The sequence below is a fragment of the Zerene cesonia genome, chromosome 13 (genome assembly GCF_012273895.1).
Source record: "Zerene cesonia ecotype Mississippi chromosome 13, Zerene_cesonia_1.1, whole genome shotgun sequence".
Classification (NCBI taxonomy): domain Eukaryota; kingdom Metazoa; phylum Arthropoda; class Insecta; order Lepidoptera; family Pieridae; genus Zerene; species Zerene cesonia.
In genome coordinates, this window is record NC_052114.1 from 5,348,304 (window position 1) to 5,375,882 (window position 27,579).

General features: G+C 32.2%; 6 protein-coding genes and 1 long non-coding RNA gene across 9 annotated transcripts in view; 3 read left to right on the plus strand and 4 right to left on the minus strand.

Annotated features, from left to right (window-relative positions):
• Positions 1 to 9,034: 9,034 nt before the first annotated feature.
• On the minus strand, positions 9,035 to 13,909 carry LOC119831165 (cytochrome P450 302a1, mitochondrial). Its single transcript, XM_038354438.1, has 9 exons — positions 13,711 to 13,909; positions 13,037 to 13,268; positions 12,350 to 12,534; positions 11,482 to 11,683; positions 11,251 to 11,407; positions 10,546 to 10,794; positions 10,168 to 10,374; positions 9,895 to 10,073; positions 9,035 to 9,417 (listed from the first exon to the last, which is right to left on the minus strand). Exons 1-8 carry the CDS (start codon positions 13,883 to 13,885, stop codon positions 9,960 to 9,962), a joined length of 1,521 nt encoding a protein of 506 aa, XP_038210366.1. The 5' UTR covers positions 13,886 to 13,909; the 3' UTR covers positions 9,035 to 9,417; positions 9,895 to 9,959.
• On the minus strand, positions 9,061 to 9,550 carry LOC119831283. Its single transcript, XM_038354584.1, has 2 exons — positions 9,542 to 9,550; positions 9,061 to 9,417 (listed from the first exon to the last, which is right to left on the minus strand). Exons 1-2 carry the CDS (start codon positions 9,548 to 9,550, stop codon positions 9,061 to 9,063), a joined length of 366 nt encoding a protein of 121 aa, XP_038210512.1.
• Positions 13,910 to 14,804: 895 nt separating the features above from the next.
• Positions 14,805 to 16,250, minus strand: LOC119831503 (probable tRNA N6-adenosine threonylcarbamoyltransferase, mitochondrial). The gene is made up of 2 exons (XM_038354898.1): positions 15,007 to 16,250; positions 14,805 to 14,930 (listed from the first exon to the last, which is right to left on the minus strand). Exons 1-2 carry the CDS (start codon positions 15,977 to 15,979, stop codon positions 14,893 to 14,895), a joined length of 1,011 nt encoding a protein of 336 aa, XP_038210826.1. The 5' UTR covers positions 15,980 to 16,250; the 3' UTR covers positions 14,805 to 14,892.
• A 1,826-nt stretch (positions 16,251 to 18,076) lies between these two features.
• Positions 18,077 to 19,356, plus strand: LOC119831482. The gene is made up of 2 exons (XM_038354860.1): positions 18,077 to 18,674; positions 18,747 to 19,356. Exons 1-2 carry the CDS (start codon positions 18,454 to 18,456, stop codon positions 19,108 to 19,110), a joined length of 585 nt encoding a protein of 194 aa, XP_038210788.1. The 5' UTR covers positions 18,077 to 18,453; the 3' UTR covers positions 19,111 to 19,356.
• Positions 19,357 to 19,621: 265 nt separating this feature from the next.
• Positions 19,622 to 27,579, minus strand: part of LOC119831440 (eukaryotic translation initiation factor 3 subunit G-like) — a 9,072-nt gene continuing 1,114 nt past the window's right edge. Inside the window, exons 1-6 of one of the 3 annotated variants that reach the window (XM_038354777.1) lie at positions 22,223 to 22,296; positions 21,759 to 21,947; positions 21,142 to 21,306; positions 20,566 to 20,689; positions 20,056 to 20,273; positions 19,622 to 19,811 (exon numbers count right to left, since the gene is read on the minus strand). In XM_038354777.1, the coding sequence (XP_038210705.1) occupies positions 19,668 to 19,811; positions 20,056 to 20,273; positions 20,566 to 20,689; positions 21,142 to 21,306; positions 21,759 to 21,947; positions 22,223 to 22,228 (846 nt within the window). In that variant the 5' untranslated portion in view covers positions 22,229 to 22,296 and the 3' untranslated portion in view covers positions 19,622 to 19,667. The other 2 variants (XM_038354779.1, XM_038354778.1) reach the window with 2 other exon arrangements.
• LOC119831284 (band 4.1-like protein 5) lies at positions 22,593 to 26,405 on the plus strand (the record flags this gene model as incomplete). Its single annotated transcript, XM_038354585.1, has 2 exons — positions 22,593 to 22,730; positions 24,895 to 26,405. A coding segment is annotated over exon 2 (1,497 nt), but the record flags the coding sequence as incomplete, so codon positions are not given.
• Positions 26,416 to 27,579, plus strand: part of LOC119831442 — a 7,919-nt gene continuing 6,755 nt past the window's right edge. The window contains exon 1 of the long non-coding RNA XR_005287889.1: positions 26,416 to 27,566. This is a non-coding gene — a long non-coding RNA (uncharacterized LOC119831442). The remainder of the gene's footprint in view (positions 27,567 to 27,579) is intronic.

The following is a 27,579-nucleotide window of genomic DNA, read 5'->3' on the forward strand; positions in this document are numbered from 1 at the left end:
GGTTTCAGTAACAACCGGATGTGCGGTTTCTTGCACAGTAGTGATTCTTTGTTTCTGTTCCCGTAGTTTCTGTTCCCTAATTCTTTCTATAACTTCCCTTTTAGCGTTTTGCAAGTCGGTTATGGATTTATACGACGATGGCAATGAAATTGTACCTGTTAGTGTAGGAGCTTCAGGAATAACAATCTTTACTGGTGGCTTCACCACCTCTTCAACGACAGCTGGTTTTTTATCTTCAATATAAGTAGATGCTGGTTCCATAGCCTCATACTCAATAACACCTGGATGAAAGTCTATCAACTTCACTTCATCTTCAACAAGAATTGGCTTTTTTACGGTTTTCATAATGAAATCCCCGTGATCCCCTTGATTACGATGTATTTCGTTATAATTTCTTTTCATTAAATTTTGTCGAGAAATGGAATCAAACTTACTATCTCTATGCCATAACAGTGTTTTAGATTCGAGAGGAGACTCATTTTTCAGGGTTTCTAAAATTGTTCCTGATAATGGCTGTTCTTCCCCGTCTTCGAAAATAGAAGGTAGTCTTGCTTCATTTGTAAACTGTTTTAAGTTCAATTTATTATAATTTCGGTTCCATTGCACACGAGCAGGCTCAGGAAAGAGAGGCACTCCTACTACAGTTGCTATCAAGCAAAACACTCCGACGAAATACATCTAAAATATGAAAAAGCACGTTAATATGAAAAAATCACAAATATGCAATAAAAACTTAACTTAGAAAATACTCTGGTAGAGATAGATGTTAAGATGCCAGTAGCTGTTCTCATAGACAATAAACATATTCCTCACCTTTGGTTTTTCTAATACATGTCCTGTTTTTTCTGAATGTTTATCGAAGACTGATACTAACACCAATGAACGACAGCATTATATAGATGATCGTTAAAGTTAAGTGATACTCATTAACATTCTTGGCAGATTTGCCCGAAGAAACACTTATAATTAGTTAATAGATAGTAATGTCATATCAGGTTTTAAAATCCTTTTAAATATTCTAATGATTGACTTGCAGATGGATTATGATTTATTATCTCGTTTGGCAGATAATCCTCATATATATTGAGATACAAGCCAGACCGAACAATTACATACATAAAAAAAAAGAAACAACCATAAAAAGAAAGTAAGTTTTATATAAATTGCATTTACATTTTGATGGGGTTATAATATATCTTGAGATTGAAAAAAAATTAAAATTTATTTTTAAATTGTTAAAATATAAAAATTTCCGGACATAATCCATTACTATATTCTCATCAAGTTCAACTTATATTGACAGTCATCAGTATCGATTACTTTTGTAAAGAAGTTGTATTTTTTTAGAAACTTAAGTAAGAAAATGTTAATCTTTGAACATAAGGTTAAAACTGTCCAATGGCCCAACTCTTATATATTACACCTATCACCTATTGAGCCAGGAATGCTCAATTAGCATAAGTTCTTCCACCCACCTCTCCACCAATGAATAAATCTGCAATTCACCACTTATTTTGGTGAGAACTCAGTAGGTCCACAGCATATCATACTAGCGGCTGTGGGAGTCCGATATAACCCATGGTCTATTCCCCGAAGGTCATGGATATTTAGGAGCATCGTCCACTTTAAAAAGGATTATCTTGGTACAAATGCATCACACTTATTTCATAACATGTAAATCATATTTGAAAAACAGATATATCGCAGAAAACATTATATAAAATAAATCAATTACAATTGTTTTTTTAAGTAGTAATCATACCAATTTTCGAAAAAAGTTAATCGACCGACAAGTAAAATTTTTTGAAAATTCACATATATTATTATTTTTTTTTTTTTATGTCATGCGAACATTCGCGAACATTCGCAAAGGTTGGGCCTCTGCGAATGCGTTGCCCGCTTTTTTGGGATAAGGGAAAAGGAATGGATTAACGACTGGAAAGAAGGAATGGACTGGGACGGGTGAGGAAAAGGAAACGGGCTTCCGGCTCCCCCACTCACCGCACGAAACACAGTGGCATGCCACTATTTCACGCCGGTTTTCTGTGGGGGTGTGGTACTTCCCCGGTGCGAGCTGGCCCAATAAGTGCCGAAGCGTGCTCGACTCCCACATTTATTAAAAATATTTAATATATGCTTTAAACAATAAGTCTATGTTGTATGTTGATGTGTACGTAAAGAGCATTATTATTTTTCAATAACAACTGTTTTTCTTATTTTTTTTTAATTGGTGAAAATATGAGTAAAACTTTTCAAAGTCATTTTAAAGTACTCCGTACAAAACAATTCAAAGACCATATCATCAATTTTTATCTATTAGTTAATATGTACTTAATATATGCGAAACATCTTAATTATTTTACATGCAATTCATTTACAAAATTAATAATAATCGACACCTATTATGCAACAAAATTAAATGTTTCAGAATGCCATTAGTAATGATGATTACAGGAATGCTGTATAGTTGGCTAAGCTCTTAGTGTGAAATATTATTTGCTACATACGTGTTTATTTCTTTTATATTATTTTCCCTATTACTCTATTTGCTTTTCTTTTGGTCCATCCCTCTCTATGGCAAATAGGTCAATATTGACATCCAAGTTAGAACCACTCCTAGCGTCGGATTGGTGAACGGGATAACAGAATAACTTAGGTGATGATAGATGTTTTTTTAGTATACATAATAGCGAATAACTAAGCTGGTTGTTGGCCCGTCATAGTAAGCGTGATCAAGAAATTATAAAGCATTTGTATACTATAGAACTAAAATTTGAAGAAATTAATTAGATTTCTTGAAACCAACTTATAAAAACTTATGACAAGACAACAACCATTTTCTTAAAAGTAACATAAGCAAAATGGGTAAAAGCTAAACTTAAATTTATGTGAAACCATATGCAAACATATGCAAGTCGCAATATATGTAATAAATAAATAAAAATAACACAATCTAAGTTTTTATTTGTCTTTTTTTCTTAAACGGTTGTCTTGACGGTTTAAAACGGTGAAGGAAAACATCATGAGAAAACCGGCATGTCCAAGAATCAAAAGTTCGACGACATGTGACATCTGCCAACACGCACAGCGTGGTGGATTATGGCCTGAACCCTCATAGGAGGCCTGTATCCCAGCAGTGGGAACATTTATATGGGCTGATTATGATAAAATACGTCAAGTGTTTTAATTAATTTTAAAATAATTTAAAAGGCTAGTAAGTTATGAATAGATTCCTTTATCCTTATTTAAAATGTGTATGAGAAAGTACTACAGTAAAATGTAAAATTCAAGTAACTATAGATTAACTGGCATTAATTTTGTTGTATTAGCCGGCGTTTATTTCTATGATTTGGACGCCTAAACAGTTATTATTTTTTAAATTTCATGTTGAATACAAGCATAGTTTATCAATGAGTAGTAAGTGTAAGTATGTATGAAAATGCTTAGTTCTTTTTTTCTTGTTCACACAGTCTAACGAGTTAAGAAGAAGGTTGTTATTTCCTTTTTACGAAATGAAAGTAAAAATATCCATAGGATATAAGGAATACAGTTATAAAAAATTAAAAACATGTTTTAATGGTAGAATCAACCAAATTGATATACTTGAAGTTATTGTATTGTCACCGACCCTAAAAAGTTAGAATTGAATATGATAAACGTATGTAGTCGAGCACGCTTCGGCATGAATTGGGCCAGCTTGCAACGGGGATGTACCAAACCCCCACAGAAAACCAACGTGATATAATAGCATGCTATTGTTTTGTTTCGTACGGTGAGTGGAGGAGTCAGAGGCCCATTTCCTTTTCCTCACCCTTCCCAGGTTATTTCTTTTTTCCAGACGACAATCCTTACCTTATCCCCTACTCCTTGAAAGCGGGCAGGGCTAATGGTGATCGTTCATCGAATATACGCGAATAGGCGAACCACGAGCGCAGTTACCCGCTATGACATAAAAAAAGAAACAAACGAACTCTTCGTAAATAATGGATTCGTCTTAATGCGAGATATTACTTGATTTTAATTCAAATCCTTTTTCATTCGATTCACTCAATAAAGCAAACAACAAGAAACCGAACCGAAGTATACATATTTTTTTAATTTGGCTTACAAATTCCACTCAGCTGAATAAAATATTTAAACCCCTGTTCGACTGCAAACCTATGTAAGCGGAACACGATAAAATAAAATGTACCTAATAAGTACAACTTACATTATGTCTTATTTCTCTTTAATAAGGCGTTTGTAAGTACGTATGCATAAGCCAATTATACGGGCAATCTTGATACGTTTCGTATCATTTGAGTAAAACGAACATAAATTTAAATTAATATAAATATATTTAAGTTGATATGTACAGAATGGATAATTGCAGTTATAAACTTTAACCCAAATAAGTAATTTTAGGTGGTTTAAAGATTTTAGGTACGCGTATTGGCCACTTTATACCTAAAGTTGGTAGTGATGACAGCGAAATCGGTAAAGAGGGTACAGACAATCGGGTGGAAAATGAAGGAGGTTTCGGGATCACAACACTGGACTTGGGCTTTTTCTTGTGTTTGGAAATCTGCACTGTAGATACATGATCACTTGATAATTCTCCATGCTTAGTCGGGCCAGAATGTTGCTCATCATACTTTTGTTTCAATTCGAAATCATGCTTCTTTTCATACTCCGGGATAGGGTCTTGCTCATTATAGATTTGCTCCTCTGGTTTTGCTTCTGCTACTTCTTTAAGTATTAATGCACGTTCTTTATTTTGTGCTGCAAGATTCTGTTCTACAGCGCTAGGCGGTAAGGCGGGAGGTTTTGGGAGAACAGGTGATGCATATGCGAATGCAATTACACATAAAAAACCAAGTGCGTACATCTGTAACAAATAAATTATATTATTAATATTATTAAATTATATGATAGTAGTAAAATGTAGATAGTATATACACATGTATAGAATGTGTACAGAATACAGATATATAGAAGAATGTATTTAATTTTATAAATACTCACCGTGGTACTGTGGGAATTGACTGCTTCTGATAACAGCTGGATATTGATGATCCTTGCAGTTAGAAATGGTTTTATATAGGTAACTAATATAATTAGTTGATGGGTCCTTAGTCGATCAGGTACATAGCCTGTAGTTATAAATAATGATTTATTTATAAGTAATTAGGATTAATTACCTTATGTTCTTATTATAACTTGCAATTGCAATTTTGTTTTATAAACACTTTATTGGAAAAATAATTTACGATTTATTAACATTTCTTTCTACTTCGCTAAAAGATACACGCCCTCTTCCTCTCTCGTATACAGTGTTTCGTTAAAGAAAAGAGATTCATACCTATAACTTACTGCTTAACTTTTTTTTTGCATTATTATGCTTTATGCTAGGAACTATTAGAAAGTCGGTTGTTTAGGTAATTGACAGACTTATTTTCTTTAAAGTAATATAAAATAACCTAAAATGAAATTTTATATAAATCAAACTTATTGCCTAAACACCATCCCTTAACTATTGTGGACAATTATCTTTTGAACATGCTTATTATATTATTTCCTTCATCTGAATGTTTGTATGTAACCGATTCCTTTGTTTTGTTTCGATTTTAACTCACTTTAAAATGGCCGATTTCATTCAAATATAGTTTACTTATAAAGGATCGGTAACAATACGATAATTTAATGAGTGAAGCGTGTTTTTTAGTTTTTTGAAGCTACATTTAATTTATTATTTATATATATTAAAAAAAAAACTTAACCACACGTAAAATTTATAGAACTAGAACAAATTTAAATGGATCTACATGGGAAGCAGCAGCTTTCAAATAAAAAAATTTTTCATAAAAATCGGAAGTAAGTAAAAGGAAATATAATAAAAAGTTATCAAGTAACAAAGAACTAAAATATAGCCGAATTGATATGCTCCACCTTTATAGATTTTGTTGAAAATACAGGCAGCTAAGAATTGAAATCATTTATTTGTAGTTCATAATTAATTGATATTAAAACAAAACCTTTCTTTTCTGACAGTAAATAAAAACTTGCATATAAGCACTTCGTTTCTTTTATTGAAAGTAGAACTTGAGTGATAATAATGAAAAATGGTGAACGCACCCAAAAATCTTCACTATATTTCCACCGTGGCTTAAATTTTATAAGTCGTCGTAAAATTAAAGTAATAACATATTATTCCTCGATATCTTCTAAATACAATTAATTTTGAATCGTAAGTGAAGTCCCGTGTCCCCTAGTTAGATATGGGACAGATTATATAGTAAATCTGTTTCACTGATTAATTTATGAACAAATAGTCAGCCTTCTGTGCCCTGCCAGACGAGCCATTTTTAAATGTGCGTCCCTTCCAGGAATCGAAACCAGGACCTTACAGTTCTATGCTCACACGTTAACCACTGTACCAAGGAGGCGGTCTATTATGCATATTTTTTTCAATATATTTGCGAGGTTAAAATACATTTACATTAGAAGGAATGTGGGTTTAGTCTTTGTAATTAACTACTTGCTACTGAAAAGCCTATTTCACGAATATTAATTTACAAAATTATAAATAAAGTGATTATATGATTACAAAGTGATATACGCTATATTGTATGATGTCCTACCTGGGGGGAGGACCTGGGGCCACATTATTAAGTACTAGCTAATGCCTACGGTAGTGATTGATTTATTTTAGCCGAAATACAGAGATGGACAAGAATTTTTAACATTATATTACTGATTTATTGTTATTCTTTATCTCATTTTCTACGCATTATATGTGAAGAATTATGCTTGATAAACATATTTTTGTAATTCTTGTGAACATGAAAAATTCTAAATAAAAATAAAATTTGCATTCAGTCATTATATTTCCATGTCATCGCGTTATTTATTCACTGAGGTGTTGGGGCAACTGGTAGATGATCGCCTTCCACATGTGTGCCGTCAAGGTCAGCCGTAAACTTGGTAACGTAGAGCTTTCCATCTTCACCGATGTACCTGATTTCACCTTCAGTGATAAGGACGTATTCACCGTCCTCTTCAGTGGGCACGAGACGGCCTCGCTCAGAAACAACGGTACCATCAGCTGTCACGTAGCGCAGTGAAAACTGACCGAACTCGTCTCTGGTCTCTTCAAATTCTAGCGCTGGTAAAAGACGCTTTGCTAGCAAAACTGGATCAACAGTGGGCGCACATGCTGCTACGGCGAACAAAGCGAATATAAAGACGAACTGGAAAAGGAAACTATTATTAAAATACAAGTGTTTCTAATAATATATTTTATATTTTCCCTTTTATTCTGGTGCCAATATAGAAAACTTATACTAAGAATAAAGTAAAACCAATATAGAAAACTTATACTTAAAAAAGCTTATAATAAGAGGTACAGCATAAAAGGAATACACGCAAGCAACAATAGATTTCTTCCAAACAACCAATTGAAAGTCTCAACAACGTGATCATGAAAACTCGAGCCTTTTTAGATTTGCTTTTTTGCGTGATAACAATTTGTCAGTTATTGCGCGTGCCTACTTTCAACGGATCGTCATAGTATTTCATAATATACGTCTATGTCAACTTAAAACCACTAAAATCACCAAGTTGTAATATTTTAAATAATTTAACATAAACTGTAAATATCTGTAAATAGGGTTGATTATACATTTTTTTGTTACGATAAATACACAAAAATTTCATAAAAGGGCACTAAATATCCTGTCAAACTTTTAGAAAAAGTATAAATAGGAAGATATAACCTTATTAGATCTGTTAAAAACTTACCAATTTCATTTTTTTTTATTACTGTGCTAATGTTGTAAGGGATTGTATAGCTTATTGTGTTATGGTGGATTACTTTCTGTCATCGCCTATTTATAGTTTAAACTGAATTGCTACCTTTTTGGAATTTCGCTCATTAGGAAGATAAGTAATTTAAAATTAGCAATGCGATAGAATGTGTCTACTCATTAATTCTTGTGACATATTGTTTTTATCATAATATTTTTGCATGTTCTTCGATAAAATTTAATATTTTATAAGATATCAAAAATGTGCCATAACAATAATTGTTACACTTTTTAGGTTAACAAGATTTGACTCTGTAGGTAAACAAGGTTTCACGACAACATTCCACATTTTCGGTTGTGGTGAAATAGAAATCGCATTGTGCATGGGTAAAGATTGTTAGGTTGTGTACGAATATTCCCTGTTATGGAATGTCCAAGGAAATGAAACCGTCGAAGAAAAGTATTTTTATTAAAGACGTCATGATCATCATCACATTAATTTTTATTTGCACTGCACAAGGAAACAAGATAACAAATAAATATTGGGTTTATACTAAATAGCTCTATGTAGAAGTCATATAAATGTAACCCCCTTTTCTCTTGATCTCGGTATAACGCGTTTCCGGAAAAGAATCTAATGAATATTAGTGCGAAGACAAAACCTCGTCTCTAATTCAGCTAATAAAAATTCTACTCAGATAGTAAAAATTTACAAAAATATATTTCTAGCTTTGACTCGCGGCTTCTCTCATGTTCAAATTTTAAATCTAAACCCTTCGCCATTCAAGTGAAGACAATTTTTTTTATTTAAATCAGTCTGACTTGAATGAAACACAGCAGTTAGTGAATTAAACTACGTCTTACGTAACGTATTTAACCTTCATTAGGATAAAATCATATGTATATTCCCTACGCAACAAAATTTTATGTAGATACGTATCTAATATAAAGCTTCAAAATCGTAGGGAGGTGTCTAAAACATGTATCTCTCTCTCTCTCTCTTCAGCTTTTCTCCGTCCACTGTTGGACATAGGCCTCTCTTAAGGCACGCCATTCAGCTCGATAAAAAATGTCTATGATATTAAAAATGTATTAGTAGATTCATAGTTTTAATCCATAAATATATATTTGAGTTTGATCTCTTTGTAAGAGAAAATTATATCGGCGAAACTCAAAAGCTTGTAGATTAGGCACACAAAACAAAAAATGATTCGTCGTGTAATATATACATTGATTTTTATTTACATGTTAAGTACTACAAAAAAGGAACAAACATTCACTGAGATTCATCTGATTCTTCTGCAACTGACGCCTTAGGAACGGGATAATGATTATTCTCAACATGCGTTCCATTAATGCCCGCGTAGTATTTTGTGACATATATTTCACCGTCATCCCCGAGGTAGGAGACCTCGCCTTCAGTTACAAGGACATAAGTGCCATTTTCGGTTGGCTCAAGCCAGGCGCGCTGGGAGACCACAGTGCCCTCAGCTGTCACGTAACGATACGCGTACTGCCCGAACTCGTCATGTACTTCCTCATGCTCCAGCGCAGGCAGCGCACGCCGAGATAGAAATGGATCAAAAGTCGGGGCGCAGAACGCCACGGAAATTATTACACAAACAATTACTATCTGCAAAGAAAAAATATGATAAAATATACTAGTATACCTACTTATGCATTGTTAAGAAAAAGACCAAATTTAATAAAATGGGACCAAGTCAAAGTAAAATAAACGGTTGAAAATTAAAACTTACCAGTTTCATTTTGAGCTTTTAACTGTTTGCTATTTTATGGCAGGAAACAGTTTCATTAAGTGTAGTATATTTTGAATAGTGTAAGCTTTTATACATACTCGTCCAAAGTTGGCACTCATTATAAATTATCCTCATTAGTAAAGGACTAGTTCATAATGTATATGACTACAAATGATTTATAATGTTTTATTATTACATAATAGAATGTACCTATTACGTAATAGTAAAGTTATATGCATTGATCGATTAGGTTTTGTACTGTTTTACTTTCCTTATTCCTCTACTTTAAATCTTATTTAGCGTAGGTACCTTGGTTTAGAAACTTTTAGGTACATTATAAATACCTTACTTACATACGACTCTAAATTAATTCACACAATATATCTACTTCTTCATCTTTTGGAATTATTTTAGTCTCTCAGACCTTTCTTTGTGTAAATTGCAGATTAATAGGTTGATCGGGCTTATTGATTAAAAAAGTCTTAACTCCTAAATTTCCGCCCATCCATTGGACCTCAAAATTGCGAATTATCTGGAAAAAAATAAAAAGCAATGTGTTTTGTTTATCGTAAAATATAAATAATAAAAATAATACAATTTCTATGGTAATGTTGATAACATTTTACCTTCATCAAAGTGATACAGATATTTTGCTCAGCGAGCCGCCTCGCAATACACGATCTAGATCCAAAACCAAAAGGTAAACTTAAAAAAGGATGTATATTTTCATAATCTGCGGAACCGCGTAACCACCGTTCCGGTTTATACTGCAAAGGATTTCTCACGTACTGCGGGAGTCTGGATGCAATCATGTTTTGTGTTACGATCACCGTCTGTAACGAATTACATGAAGGTTGATATCATTTAAACAAATCAGTGATATTTTGTGCGAAAGTACTTTAGTGATACAGACATTTATTTAACTTCACTAGTATAAATTTTGCATAAAACGTAATAACTCTGTCTGTGAAGTAACTAACGTAATCAAATAATGTAATTTTTACCCCCTCAGGTATTTTGTATCCTTTTAAAATAATATCGTTTTGGAGTATACGGCCAACTCCAATAGACACTGGATTAAGACGCAAACTTTCTTTCACACAACTTTTTAAATAAACTGCCTTAGATAGCACCGTTGCTGTAACCTCTGAACTTTTGGTTGGTAACAAAGTGTATAACTCTTCGTACAACTTTTGCTGGCATTGAGGATTCCGAGCTATGTGATATAACGAGAAACTTGTAGTAAACGCAGTCTGAAAATAGTAGAAAATATACATATATTATATAAATAAAAAGTGATCTATGACCAGTGGCGTAGCTAGAGGGACAAGGGCCCTGGTGCATAGGGAAAGAATCGGGCTCTCCTTCCCTGTTTCAAAGCTGAGGTTAGAGGGCCCCCTGAGCTCCGGGGCCCTGGTGCACTGCACCACCTGGCCCTATGATAGCTACGCCACTGTCTATGACTTGACTAGGATTTGAGTACATTGCTATTGTGGCATAATTAACATTTATAAATCCGAGTTTTGACGATATTTCCATGAACACTGCATTCTATTCTGATTTCGGCAAGTAAAAGTTGAAAAACAAACAAAAATTTGTATTAGGGAAAGTACGAGTAGGTACTATGTGTTGAGTCGGCTCAGTTTGAGGTTCTTAGTTTTCTAAAACAATTGTAGTCATATCTACTACATTTAGAGTAAACTTCTCACCGTATCTATTGAAGCCATTAATATGTCCACCATCATACCAATTATATCTTTTATATCTACATCTGGCAATTTTGTGAAAGACGATAAAAGTGAGTTATCATTACAATTGTGTTCTGCATAATAGCTCAATCTATCTAATAAAATATCCATCGACACTCTGCAACAGATAATATTAAATCAATATATTAAAAAATTAACTTAAAAATAATCACCAATTATTAGGCATTATACTTCTCCAAATATTCTTGTGATTCAACGAGTTTATTATACAAGGGAGTCTTGAATAGTTTCCAAAGTACTCCATTATCGAGTTTCATTATGCCCGAATTAGAACCAAAAGCAGATGCTATAATCTTACTACTGCGAGAATCTGGAAGCTGCTCATCCTTTGTAAAGCTATGAAAACGCTCATTGAATGCTACAGCTCCAATCACTGAAAATTTTACACATAAGAGTCAGTCAGTGTTTTAAAAATCGACCCACAATAAACATATTAATAATAAATGAACATATAAGCTATAGGTAACACTATTTTACATAAACAGGAGAGCTGTTACCTATATCTATCATATGAACTTTACTTGATATGAAGCTCACCCTTGGTTAAAAGTTGAAACATATTATGTATTTTCGAGAGGACTGCATGAGCTAAAAACGTGTTTCAAAATGCCTTTAAGTATTTTTTGGCGAATTACTGTTACAAGCAACGTAGTATGTTAATTGCGACATATTTAAGTAATTTTAAGTATTCCTATTTCTGAGCTATAAAATGTAGGTACGCAAGTGTACATTTGGCCCTGTGTAAAGTAAAGAGCCGACCGAAACATTCGTCATTCTAGCAAAAGCTATTAGAACAATGTTTGTCGTGAAGGGAATACAAGAGCATTTTCTTTAAGATATATATTTTATATTAATAATACAGCAATATATCATAATTAAACGGTAAATTGCCAATCGACTTCATTTCATCATTACTTACTTAATTCAAGATCATGGGCTTGAATTTTGTGACATTGAAATTTCACGGGGCCACGAGGTAGTTAAATTACCTACGTTTCCTATGCTACAACATGAATCTTCAATAATGACGTATACTTACCTTCAAGATTGAGGCGATTTAGATATGGCAAAAAATCATCATGTGATGATACATTAACGTCTTTTATCCATTTAATAAACTCTGCAACAACTTTATCCGTAATGCTGACATACTGCTTGGCATTACGTGGACCAGAAAAATTTTTTTGAAATGCGCTTCGTATTCGCCACCATTCCGGACCATTTCTACAATATATTGAACGTAATAATAGGAACAAATTATGAAAGAATTTTGTTTTTCTACAGAATGTACTAAATATAATTTAATACACTACTTATTTCGATTTCTAAAATTCAAAATAAATATCAAATAATTATGTTGGTATATATCGGTACTAAAAACTAACCAAACCAAATATATTAATAATTCTTGTATGATATTACAGATCCCATCATACTAAATATCCTACTTCCTACTAATATTATAAATGCAAAAGTTTGTAAGGATGTGTGTGTGTGTTTAGTACTATTTCACGCAAAATCTGAACCGATTGCAATGAAATTTGGTACGTAGATAGCTGGATAACTGGAATAACATATAGGCAACTTTTTATCCCGATATATGTTACGCGGGTGAAACCGCGGGGCGCAGCTAGTATTCTACAAAATAACAATTTTACTCAACGATAAGGCAATATTTTATTGCTAACTTATCAATATCTAGGTCTAATGTTATCCGCCAGCTTACGTTGAAAGAAGACCTCCGGAATTATACACTTCTTTTTTGTTCAGACGATAATGAAGCATCGCCACATGACTTCTTCTTGAGGGATAGCGATCATTTTGGCGGAAGATTATTTCCATAAGCTCAGGCTCAAAGACATGAAGTAAGTTGACAATTGGTGTTTCTCTTACTAGCCCTCCATATCGACACCAATTAAGCCAAGCGTTTTTGTCTAGAGTATCAGTATCATATTCACCTATAAAACATTACAATATAAAGTATATTTGAGCTATTTATCACACGCTTCGATGACGCTAGAATTATATATCTATAACATTCTTTAATCTTTCTCAAGACACCCAAAAAAAATCGTAAAAATCGGTCCAGTCTTTTCTGAGAGGTTCAGTGGCAAATATGCACAGAAGAAAAACAAAGTTATATAATACGTGTGCAGCTGGTTTAGAGCAGTAATTTTAAGTTGAAGAAACTCAATTATCCGTTGCTAGGTAGTTAGTGCACTATAAGTTATTGTTGTTTTATTTAGCATAGTAGCCGATTCTAAGAAACATTCAAATTATATACTTATGGAACCTATTTTGCATTACAAATAACTATACACTTAGATTAATGTAATTTAAAGTGGGGGAGGATTTTGAAGTAGATCTCGCAGTTTCTAAACTAATAATTTGAACACTTACCGATAACAGGCCAGTATTTATATAAACTTCCAATTACAGGATAAGATTTGGGACCAGGAATTTGATTAAATTCGGAAGTGCTTTGATCAAGATGTTTTTCCACTATACGATGTACAAATCGAGATTTTGTATTCTTTAACGTACGATCCTTCATAACTGTTCGTAAATTAAACATTTTTAAACCACGGATATGTTCTAACATTTTCAAATATAACTTGATGCAGCGTTGAAAGGTGAATGAAAATAAAATACAACGCTTCAAATTTCAAGCTCCTATAAGACGAAATAGGATGCACATATCATAAATAAGCAAAATAAAAAAGGCCAGTGAATACATGCATAATGATAGCGTTACGTCGAGGGCGCGTATGGCAATTTAAATCGTATTATATACCTACACGTAAATATGCATTTCTTTATGTAGGTAGGTAGAAATCTTTACATTCGATTATAATTAACTTATTCATGAACATTGAAAGTATGTTTATGTCATGTGTATTTGTGTTATGTTTCTATAAAAAACGGAATCGTTTATACTTCAAACATTTCAACACACAATTTAAATTACATATCTCTTAGAGAAGGAAAAGGCTGCGTCTCAGCTGTTGCTGCCCAGAACTCGCTTAAATATCAACGCTGACGCCGTGGGTTTCAATTCGTATGTTTTAAACCTAATACTACGTACCACCACCCTTGACAAAAATTTGTAGTTCTTCGTGGAGTCTAACTAGTCTTCAAATTTACATTAATTTTAATTAAACAAACTCTTACAAGCAGAATATATTAGTCTCTAGCCTCCTATAATGTCATGCAGACACAAAAATAAATAACGAAATAGTTCTGGTGCAACGTAAAAGATAGGCAAACAAACACTTTCACATATTTAAGTTAAATTTTTTATATAAGATTGTTAATAAAAGGAAAAGGTAACAGTGATGTACAAAATTATCTATTAGCTGTCAGAAGTAAGAAAATGATACAATTACACCATGTACCCAAGTGTAAATAAAAAAAAAACATAATTTTTCATTTTTATTTTCAATAATTTCATAGGAATTTTTGCCTCACATACTTCAGGAATAAGATTTTCACCTAATGGACTAACAGCCTTTAAATCTAAACTGTTCAAATCTGTCACTATATCTAAACCTCTTTTCCATTTTTCAAGACCATTCCATGCTATCATGACTCCATTGTCAGTGCATAATTTTGATGAAGGCCTGTAAATTTGATATCCAACTTCATCACACAAAACTTTAAGATTTTTAAAGATAAAATTATTACAGGCTACACCACCTGAAACAACTAATTGCCCTTTATCCATTGCTATTAAATTCCGTTGCCTACAAAACTCTATGGCTCTCTGAGTTCTGTGAACAAGATGTCTAGTAATAGCCATCAATAAAGCTGCACACAAGTCATTAACCTCAGGTATTAAACCATCTGCTTTGATTTTATGTTCCCTTTCTTTTCTAAACAGATTAAGGGTGGTTGCTGTTTTCAATCCATTAAAACTAAAATTACAATCTTTATAATCTGCTAATGGTAAAGGTAACTTAAACATGTGTGGGTTTGTTGCTTTTGATGCAGCTACTTCAACAGCCTGTCCACCAGACATTTTTGAATATTCAGGTATGTTGCGCAGTTTCATTCTTCTAGAAACCTTATCAAACACTTCACCAGGTGCTGAATCTATGCTTTGTCCTAATAATTTAAATTTGTTTACATCTTCCACAACAGCTAAGAGGCAATGTCCTCCAGATATAAGTAGTGTTAGATAAGGAAAACTTATATTATGTTCCATCCTAGCGACCAAAGCATGTGCTTCCATATGGTGAATAGGTATCAGAGGTTTATTAAACCTCCTTGACAGATGTTTGGCATATTTCATACCTATGGCGAGACTGAGAGGTAAACCTGGTTGGAGAGTGACTGCTATGGCACTAATATCATCCATAGAAACATTTGCTTGTTCAAGTGTATCACTAACAGTAGGTTCAATATATCTTCTATGCAAATCTTGAGCTACATCTGGAATTATACCTCCATTTCGCAAATGTATCAAATTTTGACAATGCAATTTTTCTGACAAAAGCTGACCGTTATCATCAATAATAGCACAACCAGTGTCATCACAAGAGGTTTCAATACCGAAGATAAGGGTTTTAGAATATGATTTGACACTACAAAACTTGAACATACAACTATTTTTAAAAAGTCTAGAATAACACATGTTATGGGCAACTATTGCATTTTTTAAAATAAGCATCCTGAGTTCTCTATAAATAAGGACTCAATTTGATTACATCTAAAGAGAATGATCAAAACCAATAGTAACCTAAAAAACTAATAGAAAAATAAATTACATTGAAATAAAATGAAATTAGGCAAATTCCAAATTCTAATAAGTTTTTCATAAATACAGTGTGAGTAGATTTTGTTAAACCATTTAAAATATAAATAATTCAATTCAATTTTATTTCATGAAAAAATATAAATATTTAATCCCGATAAAGGACAGATTTGAGTTTTGACAGCTTCAGTTCACACTTGACACTTTGACAGTACAGATTAAGAACGTACGTAACGAAGTTACTACCAAAAAGTATACTACTTAAACGCAAGGAAAAAATGTTTTTTACATAATGTATAAAGATGCAGCATGTAGTAGTACAATGTCTTTAATCTCGTCTTAAAGTTGCATCAGTATTCTATTATAATCCGTGGAAGTATTGATGAAAACTAATTAATTAGTATCCCGAGCTGCTTCCAACATGTCGTATTATCTCGGATCAAAATTATGTCATATGTTAATGCAAATCGAGTCAAGTTTGGCTGCGTTTTACCCAAAAATGCAAAAAAGTTATAATATTAGAGAAATATAAGTAAGACAATTAGTATAGTATTATGATATCTGTGGTATTACTTTCAATAAAAGTACTCTGTGATCATTACATTATGGTCTACTGTCAGATGTGTCAAAATTTGTCATTAACAGGAAATATAGAAGAAAAAAAATTAAAAAAAGCTTAGACTAGAAAATCATCTGCATAAACAAGTTTTTTCTATGCCTTAGAAATACTTTAAAATAACTCATTTTACTTGAGCTAACCTTTTAAATAGAATCCAAATATTATCATGCTAATTGTATAAAATAATAACTAAATTTTGTAAATTACTAATAAAAATAACTATTATCTTATAATATAATATACAAAGAGAGCACTTATTTAAACACATATTTTTCGAGTGCTTAGATCTGTTATAACGCGGTAACGAATGAAATCTGAGGCATGCATTGTGGCCCCTCTCTTTCCAATTCTCAGGCTTTGTTTTATACTTTTGAATTTTTAATGAAGTAATAAAAAGTTTTTATACATGTGATGATCACCAAATTTACGAATCTAACTATTTGAAAACGTATGACATATCTTGACGGGCTTACTCTGTTTTTTTTTTCATATTTTTTTGGGAACATTATAACATAATCGTTATTTAAATAGGTATATTATGCTTATAATGTAACAATACTCATATTCCCGACCTTTACCTATAAACCTTACTTACTATGTAATTGTGTAATTTAGAATAATATATTGTATAGGATCAAAACTGTTGTTGTTGCTCACAAGCATAACAATTTACCTAAACTCGAGCGAATGAATGAATAATTAAAAATATGGTCTCTTATTATTGACTTTGAACTTGAAATTTTAAGAGCTATGGAGAGAATACGTGTTTTAACATGGTCCGTAATGAAGATATTAATTTTGTTTCAATTGATGCCTTTAAAAAAAAAAAAAGAATAGGAAGAGGAGATATTAAGTTCATCCTGTAAATAGATAAATAAAGACTAGAGGTGCATTTAAAATATGTTTTGTTCGAGAGTTAGAAAGTGATGACGAAAGATAGCAACGATATTTTAGATTTACTACACTAATACAGTTTGAGCACGTACACACTTTAGTAATTCAAAAGGATATAAAAAATAAACGCTCTGTTCCACCGCTACATATAATTACAATATTTGCATGAGTCCTCGCTATAATGCGTCGCGAATGATACATTCACGTGGAGCGCAGATCCACCACCGGCATGACCGGGCATCGAGCGATTTAACTGCGACAGAACGCGCCTCAACACAACACAACCTACTAACATAAATCTATTCACAGTAAATAAACGTAAGCGGTTGAGTTCTGACAGCAATATAAATATAAGTTATCATTGATTGAGTGATTGGTGATCGTGGTTGTGACCGCGATATTGTCTATGGTATATGAACCATATACCATGGATAATATAAAAGTACTCCGTGATCTATGCCATAGATATATAGATTCTATGGACTTAATCACATATCTACCTGTCACAAATGACAAATCTTAATTGAATAGTAGTATTCTTGTCGCCGATGAAATCTAGGTTTCCATTTATATTAAAAACACTAAAATCCAATTCAAAAATATGATTTAATTCAGTACAAATCAAGGTGTTGAATGTATGAATTATAACAAAATTTCTGCTACTGAAAGTATTCTAGATTTGTTAACCTTTTAAAACTTATTTTGCTACGTATATATTTACGTAGCAAAATTATAAATGTGCACTGATTGGCCGTCATTTATCAGATTCTATAACACTTGCCAAATAATGTGCAAGTACGTAACGTAATTACTTTGCGTTCTGTTGAAGAAGTCCCGAGTACATAGATTATTAGATAAAAGGGTCTTTTTTTATATCATGGAGATTTTTGAGAGAATTTATCGTCAGATTATGAGAAAAGTGAATGACCTCCCGGTAACCATTACAAAAACAGTGGACATCCTTAATAAATCTGTAAACAATGTGCGAGTGCCACCACTGACAAAAGATAATGTACTTTTCTATTATTTGCCTTTGCAAGGAATTGTTAGCTATACAACTTTGTCTGTTAGTATTATGAATCCACATTTAATGGTCAGGTATGTAGTTTTAAAAACAATAATCTTATCTAGCCCATGTTATTGTATCTCACAATCATATATTTGTTCCAGGTTGTTTCCTCGGAGAGATATAACAGATGTATTATTTTTGTCTGCTGGAGGGGGTGCTGGCCTTTGGCTGTGGGCAAGACCACACATTGCTGCTGCTGCACCAGCTAGGCGTTTTTCTTGGGCCTTTTTAGGCGGTTGTCTTTGGCCTCTTGGATCAATATTCCTGTGGGCAATATTAAAAAGTTCTATTGGACAAAGACCTATTACTGGGACTGTACTTGGGATTACTACAGGAGCAATGCTTACAAATATAGCAGTAGATTACTTCCACTATGTTGAACTCATGTTCTGTGGAGAAGTTCGCTTACCTGATGATCCCTATAGCCCTAATAGTGATGATGAAAAATATGATATTGATCTTTAAAACAAGAATTTCTATAGTATTATTTAATCATGATTCATAAGTATGTAGCACTCCACTCTCTAAGATAAATTTTATTTATTATTTATGTGCAAATGTAGTTTTTGACTCTTGTTATACTTACATCATGTTTGTTTTTATCTGGTACAGCTTGAATGTTTGCTTATTAGCTTTTAATATATTTTAAGAAAATATATGTAAAAATTGGGCTCTAGTCTTTGTGTATGGATTAAATATATTGGAAACATTGATGTTTTTTTGAAATAATGTACCATGCCTGCATTTTATATGTTTTGGTTAAATTTTCTTGTGTTCCAGTTTCAAAAACTACTTATTATATTACTATTTGCTGCATTTTCCTGAGTTAGAAATTATCCTATTTTTATCCTGGTTAGTGAAACATAAAGCTGTGGATAACATATATTTTAATTTTTTTAAAATAGAAAATAAGCCTGCATTTGTCTTCCAAAACGAGTTTAATTAGAATGTGAGCAAAGAGAATTAAAACAACTCATCTCTTAATAAATGTTTAATTAATGCTTGATTACAAAAATACACATTTAGTTATTTTGTGGAGGTTTAGACCACTCAACATTCAAAATCAAATGATCATAACCATGACCGTTAAGGGTTTGAATAGCTTTAGCAGCATCAGCTTTAAATCTGAAATGAACATAGGCGAATCCTTTGCAAAGTCCAGTACTCTGAAATGAAAACATAATAATATTAAGTTCTTATACTTTTTTCATGTCTACACTTACATAAAGAGGGGCAGATTTTGTCACTTGTTTGTTTGTAATTAGTTACCAATGAAAACATACACAAACATAATTTGTCATCATCATCATCATTGGTAATTATTACATTCTCTAATTAATTAGTATTTTGAAATATGTAATATATTTCTTTTATTGCCACAAAACTCAATACAATTTATAGAAAATATACCTTTTCCTTGGCAAGATAGAGCTTGTGCACTGGACCAAACCCTTTAACTAGGTCATCAAGATCAGCTTCAACAGCAAAGTTACTCAGGTTAGAGATACGAATGGCTGCTACATCATCACCACGTCTTGCACCAGGAGGTTCACGGCCCGTTCCACGGCTAGCACCATCACGCAAGTTAGGAGCGACATATTTGTTTGACGATGCAGCTGCTTTAGCCTCTGTGTAAGAGAAAAATTAAAACTAATTTTAAAATAACTTAGGTAAATAGAGTTTGGTTATCCAATTTCATTAATCTTATTTTGTTTCATTGCTTCATACTCTACTTCTATTACTTTATATGAATATTATAATCACAATACACAATATTACATTTATAAGTTAAAAAGAGTACCAGTTACAGTTTCAAAATTAATTGTTATTATATACAATAATTCACACTTTATGATTGCTTTACTAAAAAAGAAAGACTAAATATACAATGAAATTTTTATTTATAAATCAGAGACATACCTGCTGCCTTAGCGGCTTCATTTGCCTTTGCTTGGGCAAGCTGAGTGTGTTTGAACGGACAAGTTGAAGTCCAATGTTCACCTTGACAGGTACGGCATTTAAATGCAACACTGCTAGTTGGTGGCTGAAATTAAGAAAATTAAAGAAACACTCTTCAGGTACTTGTAAATTTATCCATCTTTACAAATGCACATCTTTACCAATCCCTACTAATATTATAAATGCGAAAGTAACTCTGTCTGTCTGTCTGTCTGTTACGCTTTCACGCCTAAACCACTGAACCAATTTTGATGTAATTTGGTATGAAGGTAGAACTGAACTTGGGAAAGGACATAGGATGCTTTTTATCGAGAAAAAAAGAGTAGAAGGAGTTGAAATAGGGAGATGAAAGCGATATAACCGTATTTCACGCGGGCGAAGCCGTGGGCGGAAAGCTAGTCTACAATAAGTTTAAATTTTTACTCCATCTAAAAATGACTGAAATACATGATTCTAAATAATATATAGTGATATAACCTTTGCTTGAATTAAGTTAACTTAAAGCTAATTTAGTAACAATAATTGCAATATCATTACCTTCAATCCATCTAATTCACCATCATCGGGTCTTTGACTTTCTTCTTTGCTGCTTATGAATTGCATAAAAACATCTTCTGCAACATTAGTTGTTGCTGGATTAGGACCAGGTTTATCATTTGCCGAGTCACCAAACTTACTCCATGTTTTACGTTTTGCAACACTCTACAGGGTAAAAGTAAAATTTATTGATAGAGTAAAAGATATAAAAATAACATTACACAATGGACCATAAGTAAACAGACATGGTTTTGAAAAGCTGCATCAGACTATGGAATTTATGGTATTATAGAGTATCCCTCCTCCTTTAATATGCTTAAATAAAAAGTCCACCTTGAAATTGATGAAAATCTAATGAAAATATGTTATAAGTAGATCAGCCTCCAGAGTACAAATCATACATCACTGTGTCAAATTTAGTAAATTAAATATGTATACACATTTGGGAGCCTATGTTTTGTTTTAGAAACTCATTCAGATACAACGGCAAAAGAAAGTATGTAAGCAATTCTAATAAATGTATGCATGTAGAGCACAAGTGGAAGCAGTTAACAGACTATAAACTGCGTACTGGTTAAGTGATCTAAAATGCCAAATTATGAAAAATAATAATATACCTTGGAAACTACACGCTTCTCTATTTTATACGTTCGTACTATTTTAACCTTTTTGTTATCATTATCATATTTGTATTCAGTTACAATTTTTAAGCCATTTTCGACGACTTCAGAGGGTGGGGGAAGAGCACCCTGATCAATCTCAACTTCATCAGCCCAAGAAGATTGTATTTCATCGGCAACCGGCATCTGTAAATCAAATTCAAATATTACACTCACAAAAAAGTGTATGATTTATTGCAAAACAATCATGAAAATATTATGAATATTATTATAATATCACTGTCGATTTGTCAATCATAACCTCACTTTTTACTTAAAAATAGAGCTGTAATATATTTGATACACGAATCGTCAATATTTATGAATCTTTATATGATTTGTTGTTTTTTTAGAAATGTTCAATTGCCTTTAGTGTTTTAAAAAACAAAAATTAAATTATTACTATCAAATTTAACACTAGCCTTCATCACTTTAAGCCATAAAGACTAGAGGAGAGAAAAAAGGCATTGGTCTGTAATAGATAACAGAAAAATGTAACTAGCATAGTTTTTAGTTTTTCCAAGTATAAAGCGTTGATATAATCATTTATCAAGCCTGATATTTTATGACTTTGCTTAAACATTAATACCGACATAATAAACGCATACGTTAAATACTGTTACAGAAAAATAATGACTTTATGAATAACAGCCAAAGATAATAGAGTAAAAATAATAAAGGGAAATGGCGACGTCTATGGTGGCTGATTACTTGATTAGTTGATAGTTTGAACCACAGAGAATAATAATTATTGTTGAACGTTTATGTGTAAAACAGTAATAAAACAGGTTTTGTGATTTTTATGTTCAGTGTGAATGAGATTTACAATAATTTTACAATGAATAAATAGCAACTTAGAATAAAGTCTTTTGTGCTATGTGACATTAATATGTGAAACTGATGAGTGTTGAATTCGATGTTCTTTTTTCGGTATGTATTCCTAAGAGTATCTAGCATATTTATGTATGCCATTACTTAAAAACATTTTTATTTACAATTGAAAACGTTAAGATATAACACAACAGCTTCTATACCGAATATTTGAAAACAAAAGTGTAAACTTAATTAATATTTGACGTATGTAAGATTTGGTTAAATTAACACAAGTTATTAATTGAATATACCTTGCTGATTTCTTAATTTTGTGTGTTAGTTAACTTTGAATATAATTTGGAGCTAATACCTGACGTAATTTATGGTAAATGTGTACATATTTATACATTTCAAACTTGCGTCCAGGGTATATTCATTTTCGTAAACTGTAATTAAAGGTTGATTGTATGTCAGGATTAAAAAACGAGAATGTGGACTTTTGGATCCGAAATTATCGATACCTGAGAAGTTGGATACTTTTGTTGCAAAACAAAGTATTTTTGTACTCAATACATATTTATTTTGATACCTTCCTAGATATCAATACTTTGTGTTTCATGTATATCATTGTCCCTCTTGGTGGAGGTTTATGTTTAGCATTAAGCAAATTTAATAGTTTGATACATGTAGCTAGCTGTGTTCTTTAAGAGATAGATTCAATATTTCTCAAAATTAATTATTGTATTTCATAGAATTTTATTTATCTAAGGTAAGGTCAAAACTTGCAGATTCTTATTAAAACATCCCTGTTTTTATTTATTTTTTTTTAGATGTTTATTTCAGATAATGATTATCCATATTAAAACAGTTACTGTTATAGTATGTACTCAATATGTAGTAGTATCATCAATCAATCAATCAATACTTTTTATATTTATTTTATACTAGCTGTGCCCTACGGTTTCACCCGCGTATGTCCGTATCCCGTAGGAATATCTGTGTTGTTTTTGCGTGAAAGAACAACAAACACACACATACTTACAAACTTTCGCATTTATAATATTAGTAGGATAGTATAGGGACTGATTGTAAGAAATCCCAGCACAATGAAATGTAACAATGTTCTTCAATCACTTTCAATTCTATAAGATGATGTTATTAATGTCAGGGCTAAGGTATACTATGCTGTTTGATATTCTCTAAAGAATGAGTAGGTGTTTGGCTTTTTATTTCCTGCCTTTTGGAATGGCCCTTGTATTACTGTAATATTTAAACCACAATCTTAATGAAGCAGTCAAAATTGATAAAGTTTTGCCTTATTCACAAAAAATTATATAATAATATATTCCTGTAAATATAATGAAAGTTAGATCATTCCTTCAATGATGATATAGATCCTTAAGGAAAAATAAGATAAATGTAATCTAAAGAAAATAAAGTATGGAAATAAAGTGCTTTCACTTTATTTCCATACTTAGGAAGTAGGATTCATCACATGTAGCAAATTATTAAAATGTTATTGATAAGTTATCTTTATATTATTTTACAAAGTGGCATATGGCTTGCCTTATATGATTCATCACAAATACGTTTTAGAGCAGACTGGAGAGATTACACAAATATAAATGTATAGTATGTAATATTATAAATACTAATCTGTTTGTCCTTCTTTCACATTGGATCAGAGTGGTTTTATAAAATGATTTTTTTATCTGGAAATTCTAGAGAGAGACATAGGCAAACAACTACTCAATAATACAGTAATGGTGAAAACACCAGTTCTTGATAAAATGAGCTGACAATTTCTTATCTCCCATAGCAAGTAATATGGAAAATGGCATAAAAAATACAAACATAAAATTCACAAGGTGTCATTGTATAGGTCTTAAAAAATGAAATAGTGGTATCCAAACATGATGTCAAAATTAATAACTAAAGAGAATATGCACCTCTTGTCATCATCATCATCGGCTCATAAATGTTCCCACTGGTGGGACATACGCCTCTTATATGGGTTCAATTTCTACCACTCTGGCCATGTGATGGTTGACAGATATCACACGTTGTCGAACTTTTATATTCTTGGACATGTCGGTATCCTCACGAAATCTAATGATTTCCTCACCGTTTTAAGAAGTTTTAATGTTATCAAAATGCAGGAATAAATTATTACATTACAATATTTGCCATTATTTACTTAATAAAAAAATCTTTTAAATAAAAATTAAATACTTAGATATAAGTAATAGTGTCCCTTAAATAATATTAATTATTGTTGCAGGTACATCATCAAACATGTTAAGATTTCTGAGTCGAAAAGGTCGATCGTCTAGCCAGACGCGCAAGAAACAAAGTCAAAAATCATCAACCAATAAAAATTTGATTCAATGCAAGGTAATGTTACTTGACGATACCGATTTAACTATAAATCTTACTAAAAAAGCTAGTGCCGCCGATTTGTATGAACAAGTGTTTTACTCACTGGATTTAATAGAAAAAGATTATTTTGGATTACAATTCACAGATACTAATAATGTGCAACACTGGCTAGATCCAACAAAAACCATTAAAAAGCAAGTGAAAATCGGACCGCCCTACACATTGAGGTTAAAAGTTAAATTTTATTCATCTGAACCTAACAATCTTAGAGAAGAACTGACAAGATATCAGTTTTTCTTACAATTAAAAAAAGATATTTTAGAGAGCAAGTTAGAATGCCCACATACAACAGCTGTAGAATTGGCTGCACTGGCACTACAATCAGAGTTGGGTGATTATGATGAAACCATTCACACACCAGCCACAGTGTCAGAATTCCGTTTTGTGCCTAACCAAACTGAAGAGATGGAAATTGAAATATTAGAAGAGTATAAGAAATATAAAGGTCTTACACCTGCACAAGCAGAAGTAAACTATCTTAATAAAGTTAAATGGCTGGAAATGTATGGGGTGGACATGCACATAGTTCTGGGAAAAGATGGCTGCGAGTATCATTTAGGGTTAACACCGACAGGAATACTTGTTTTTGAAGGTCCCCAAAAAATCGGATTATTCTTTTGGCCGAAAATTACAAAATTAAATTTCAAAAAGAAAAAGTTAACCTTAGTAGTAGTAGAAGATGATGACCAAGGGCGTGAACAAGAACACACATTCGTGTTTCGTCTACACAACGAAAAAGCTTGCAAACATCTTTGGAAGTGTGCTGTTCAATACCACACATTCTTTCGCTTACGTGCTCCAGTTAAAGGCCCATCGGCTAGGCAAAACTTCTTTAGGATGGGATCAAGGTTTCAATATTCAGGAAAAACCGAATACCAAACAACTCAACAAAATCGTGCGCGTCGAACAGTTCAATTTGAAAGACGACCGAGCCAACGTTTTGCTCGTAGACAAAGTCATGTTTTGCGAGAAAGAGAAAAACAAATTGTAACCGCTAAACCTGAAAGTACTCCACAAGTTGAAACTTCTGAAATAGCCCCGAGTACTTCTGTTGAGGAAACTTCAACACTAAGCACGAATGAGAACCCTGTTATTACAACAACTGAAACTGCTCTTGAGCCTTTAACTAGAAAAGATAGTGCCAAATCTCAAAAGTCTACAGACGAAAAAGAAGAAAACACAGATGAAAAAAACCCTGAGGTTGAACCTTGGTTATATACATTGGTCTTTAGACACTGCCGAAGTTTAGATTTAAAAACTTCTGCGAGTTTTCAGAAAACGGCCAACCCGATTTGGATACGTCCGGCGATCTCTTTTACTTTTGAGTCTGTTGCGAATGACAAACAATCCAAGGTAGATATACCTACTTAATATAATATTTGTCTTTAAATTATAATTTCAATTGTAAATATTAATTCATGGAAATATGTATATTATACATATTATTAGTTTACGGAAAGTTTGTGGCCTAATGATGAGGCCGTGAGTTAGGAGTGAGCATTAAAATGTGCAACATTATAACAAAATGTATTATAATAGGGATCTCAGTCCTAAACCTTGTATCAGAATTGTGTAAGCTTAAGTAAAAAATACACAACATCTATTGGAATTAGGTCATTTGATGGTTTCGTAATGAATTGAAATTTAATTATTATATTATTATTTAGAATTATTGCCTATTAACCTGATAAAAAACAATACTCATAATACCTGTTGACAACGTAATAAGTATTCGTTGAATCACAACACAGGATTACTAAATATTCGCCACAGCATTGAATATGACGTCAAATCGGACGGTGGTTAATCACACTTACTTTTTAATTATAATAATAAACATTGATGTGCTGTTATTAGGACAGTGTGTTAAAAATGATTTCTCGAACAATACCTAGCAAATAAAAATCTCAGGTTTGTTAGGACTGATTTTCAAGCAACAAATGGTCACTAGTCCCTGGCGGAAAGGTGTCTCCATTTAAAGATGTCTATTGAGCTCTATTCAATGTTATTACAAACAATGTTTTCCGTCTAATAGTTATGCCTGATTTTAATCGAAATGAATGGTGCATTTTAAACAGATCATTACCGTAAAGGACTTTCGCTATAGATTATAGAGAGATGCGAGATGATTTCTACACAAGACTTTGTTGCAAGTTATATAATAGTGTTTCAAAAGCACTTTGTTGTAAATTTTGAGATATCGATGCCTACTACAATTTAAGACAATTAATTTATTCGTTGTGGTAAATGCAGGACGGTAAATGAGTACAAGATTACCTTCTTAAACTAAAAGAATATTTTCTAATAGTTCTATCAGGAATCAAATATTATATATTATTATTATATTCCATTTAATCATTACTATTCTATTTAAATTGATTGCGGCAAACTTCTAGTATGTATATTTGAAATAAGTTCGGTTAATCAAATTTAGATAATATTGACGTTCTCCTAAATATTTATTTTCCAACTGAGACTGTGGTTCAAATGTACGAACTTTTCTAGAGCATAGAGGTACTTAAGGATC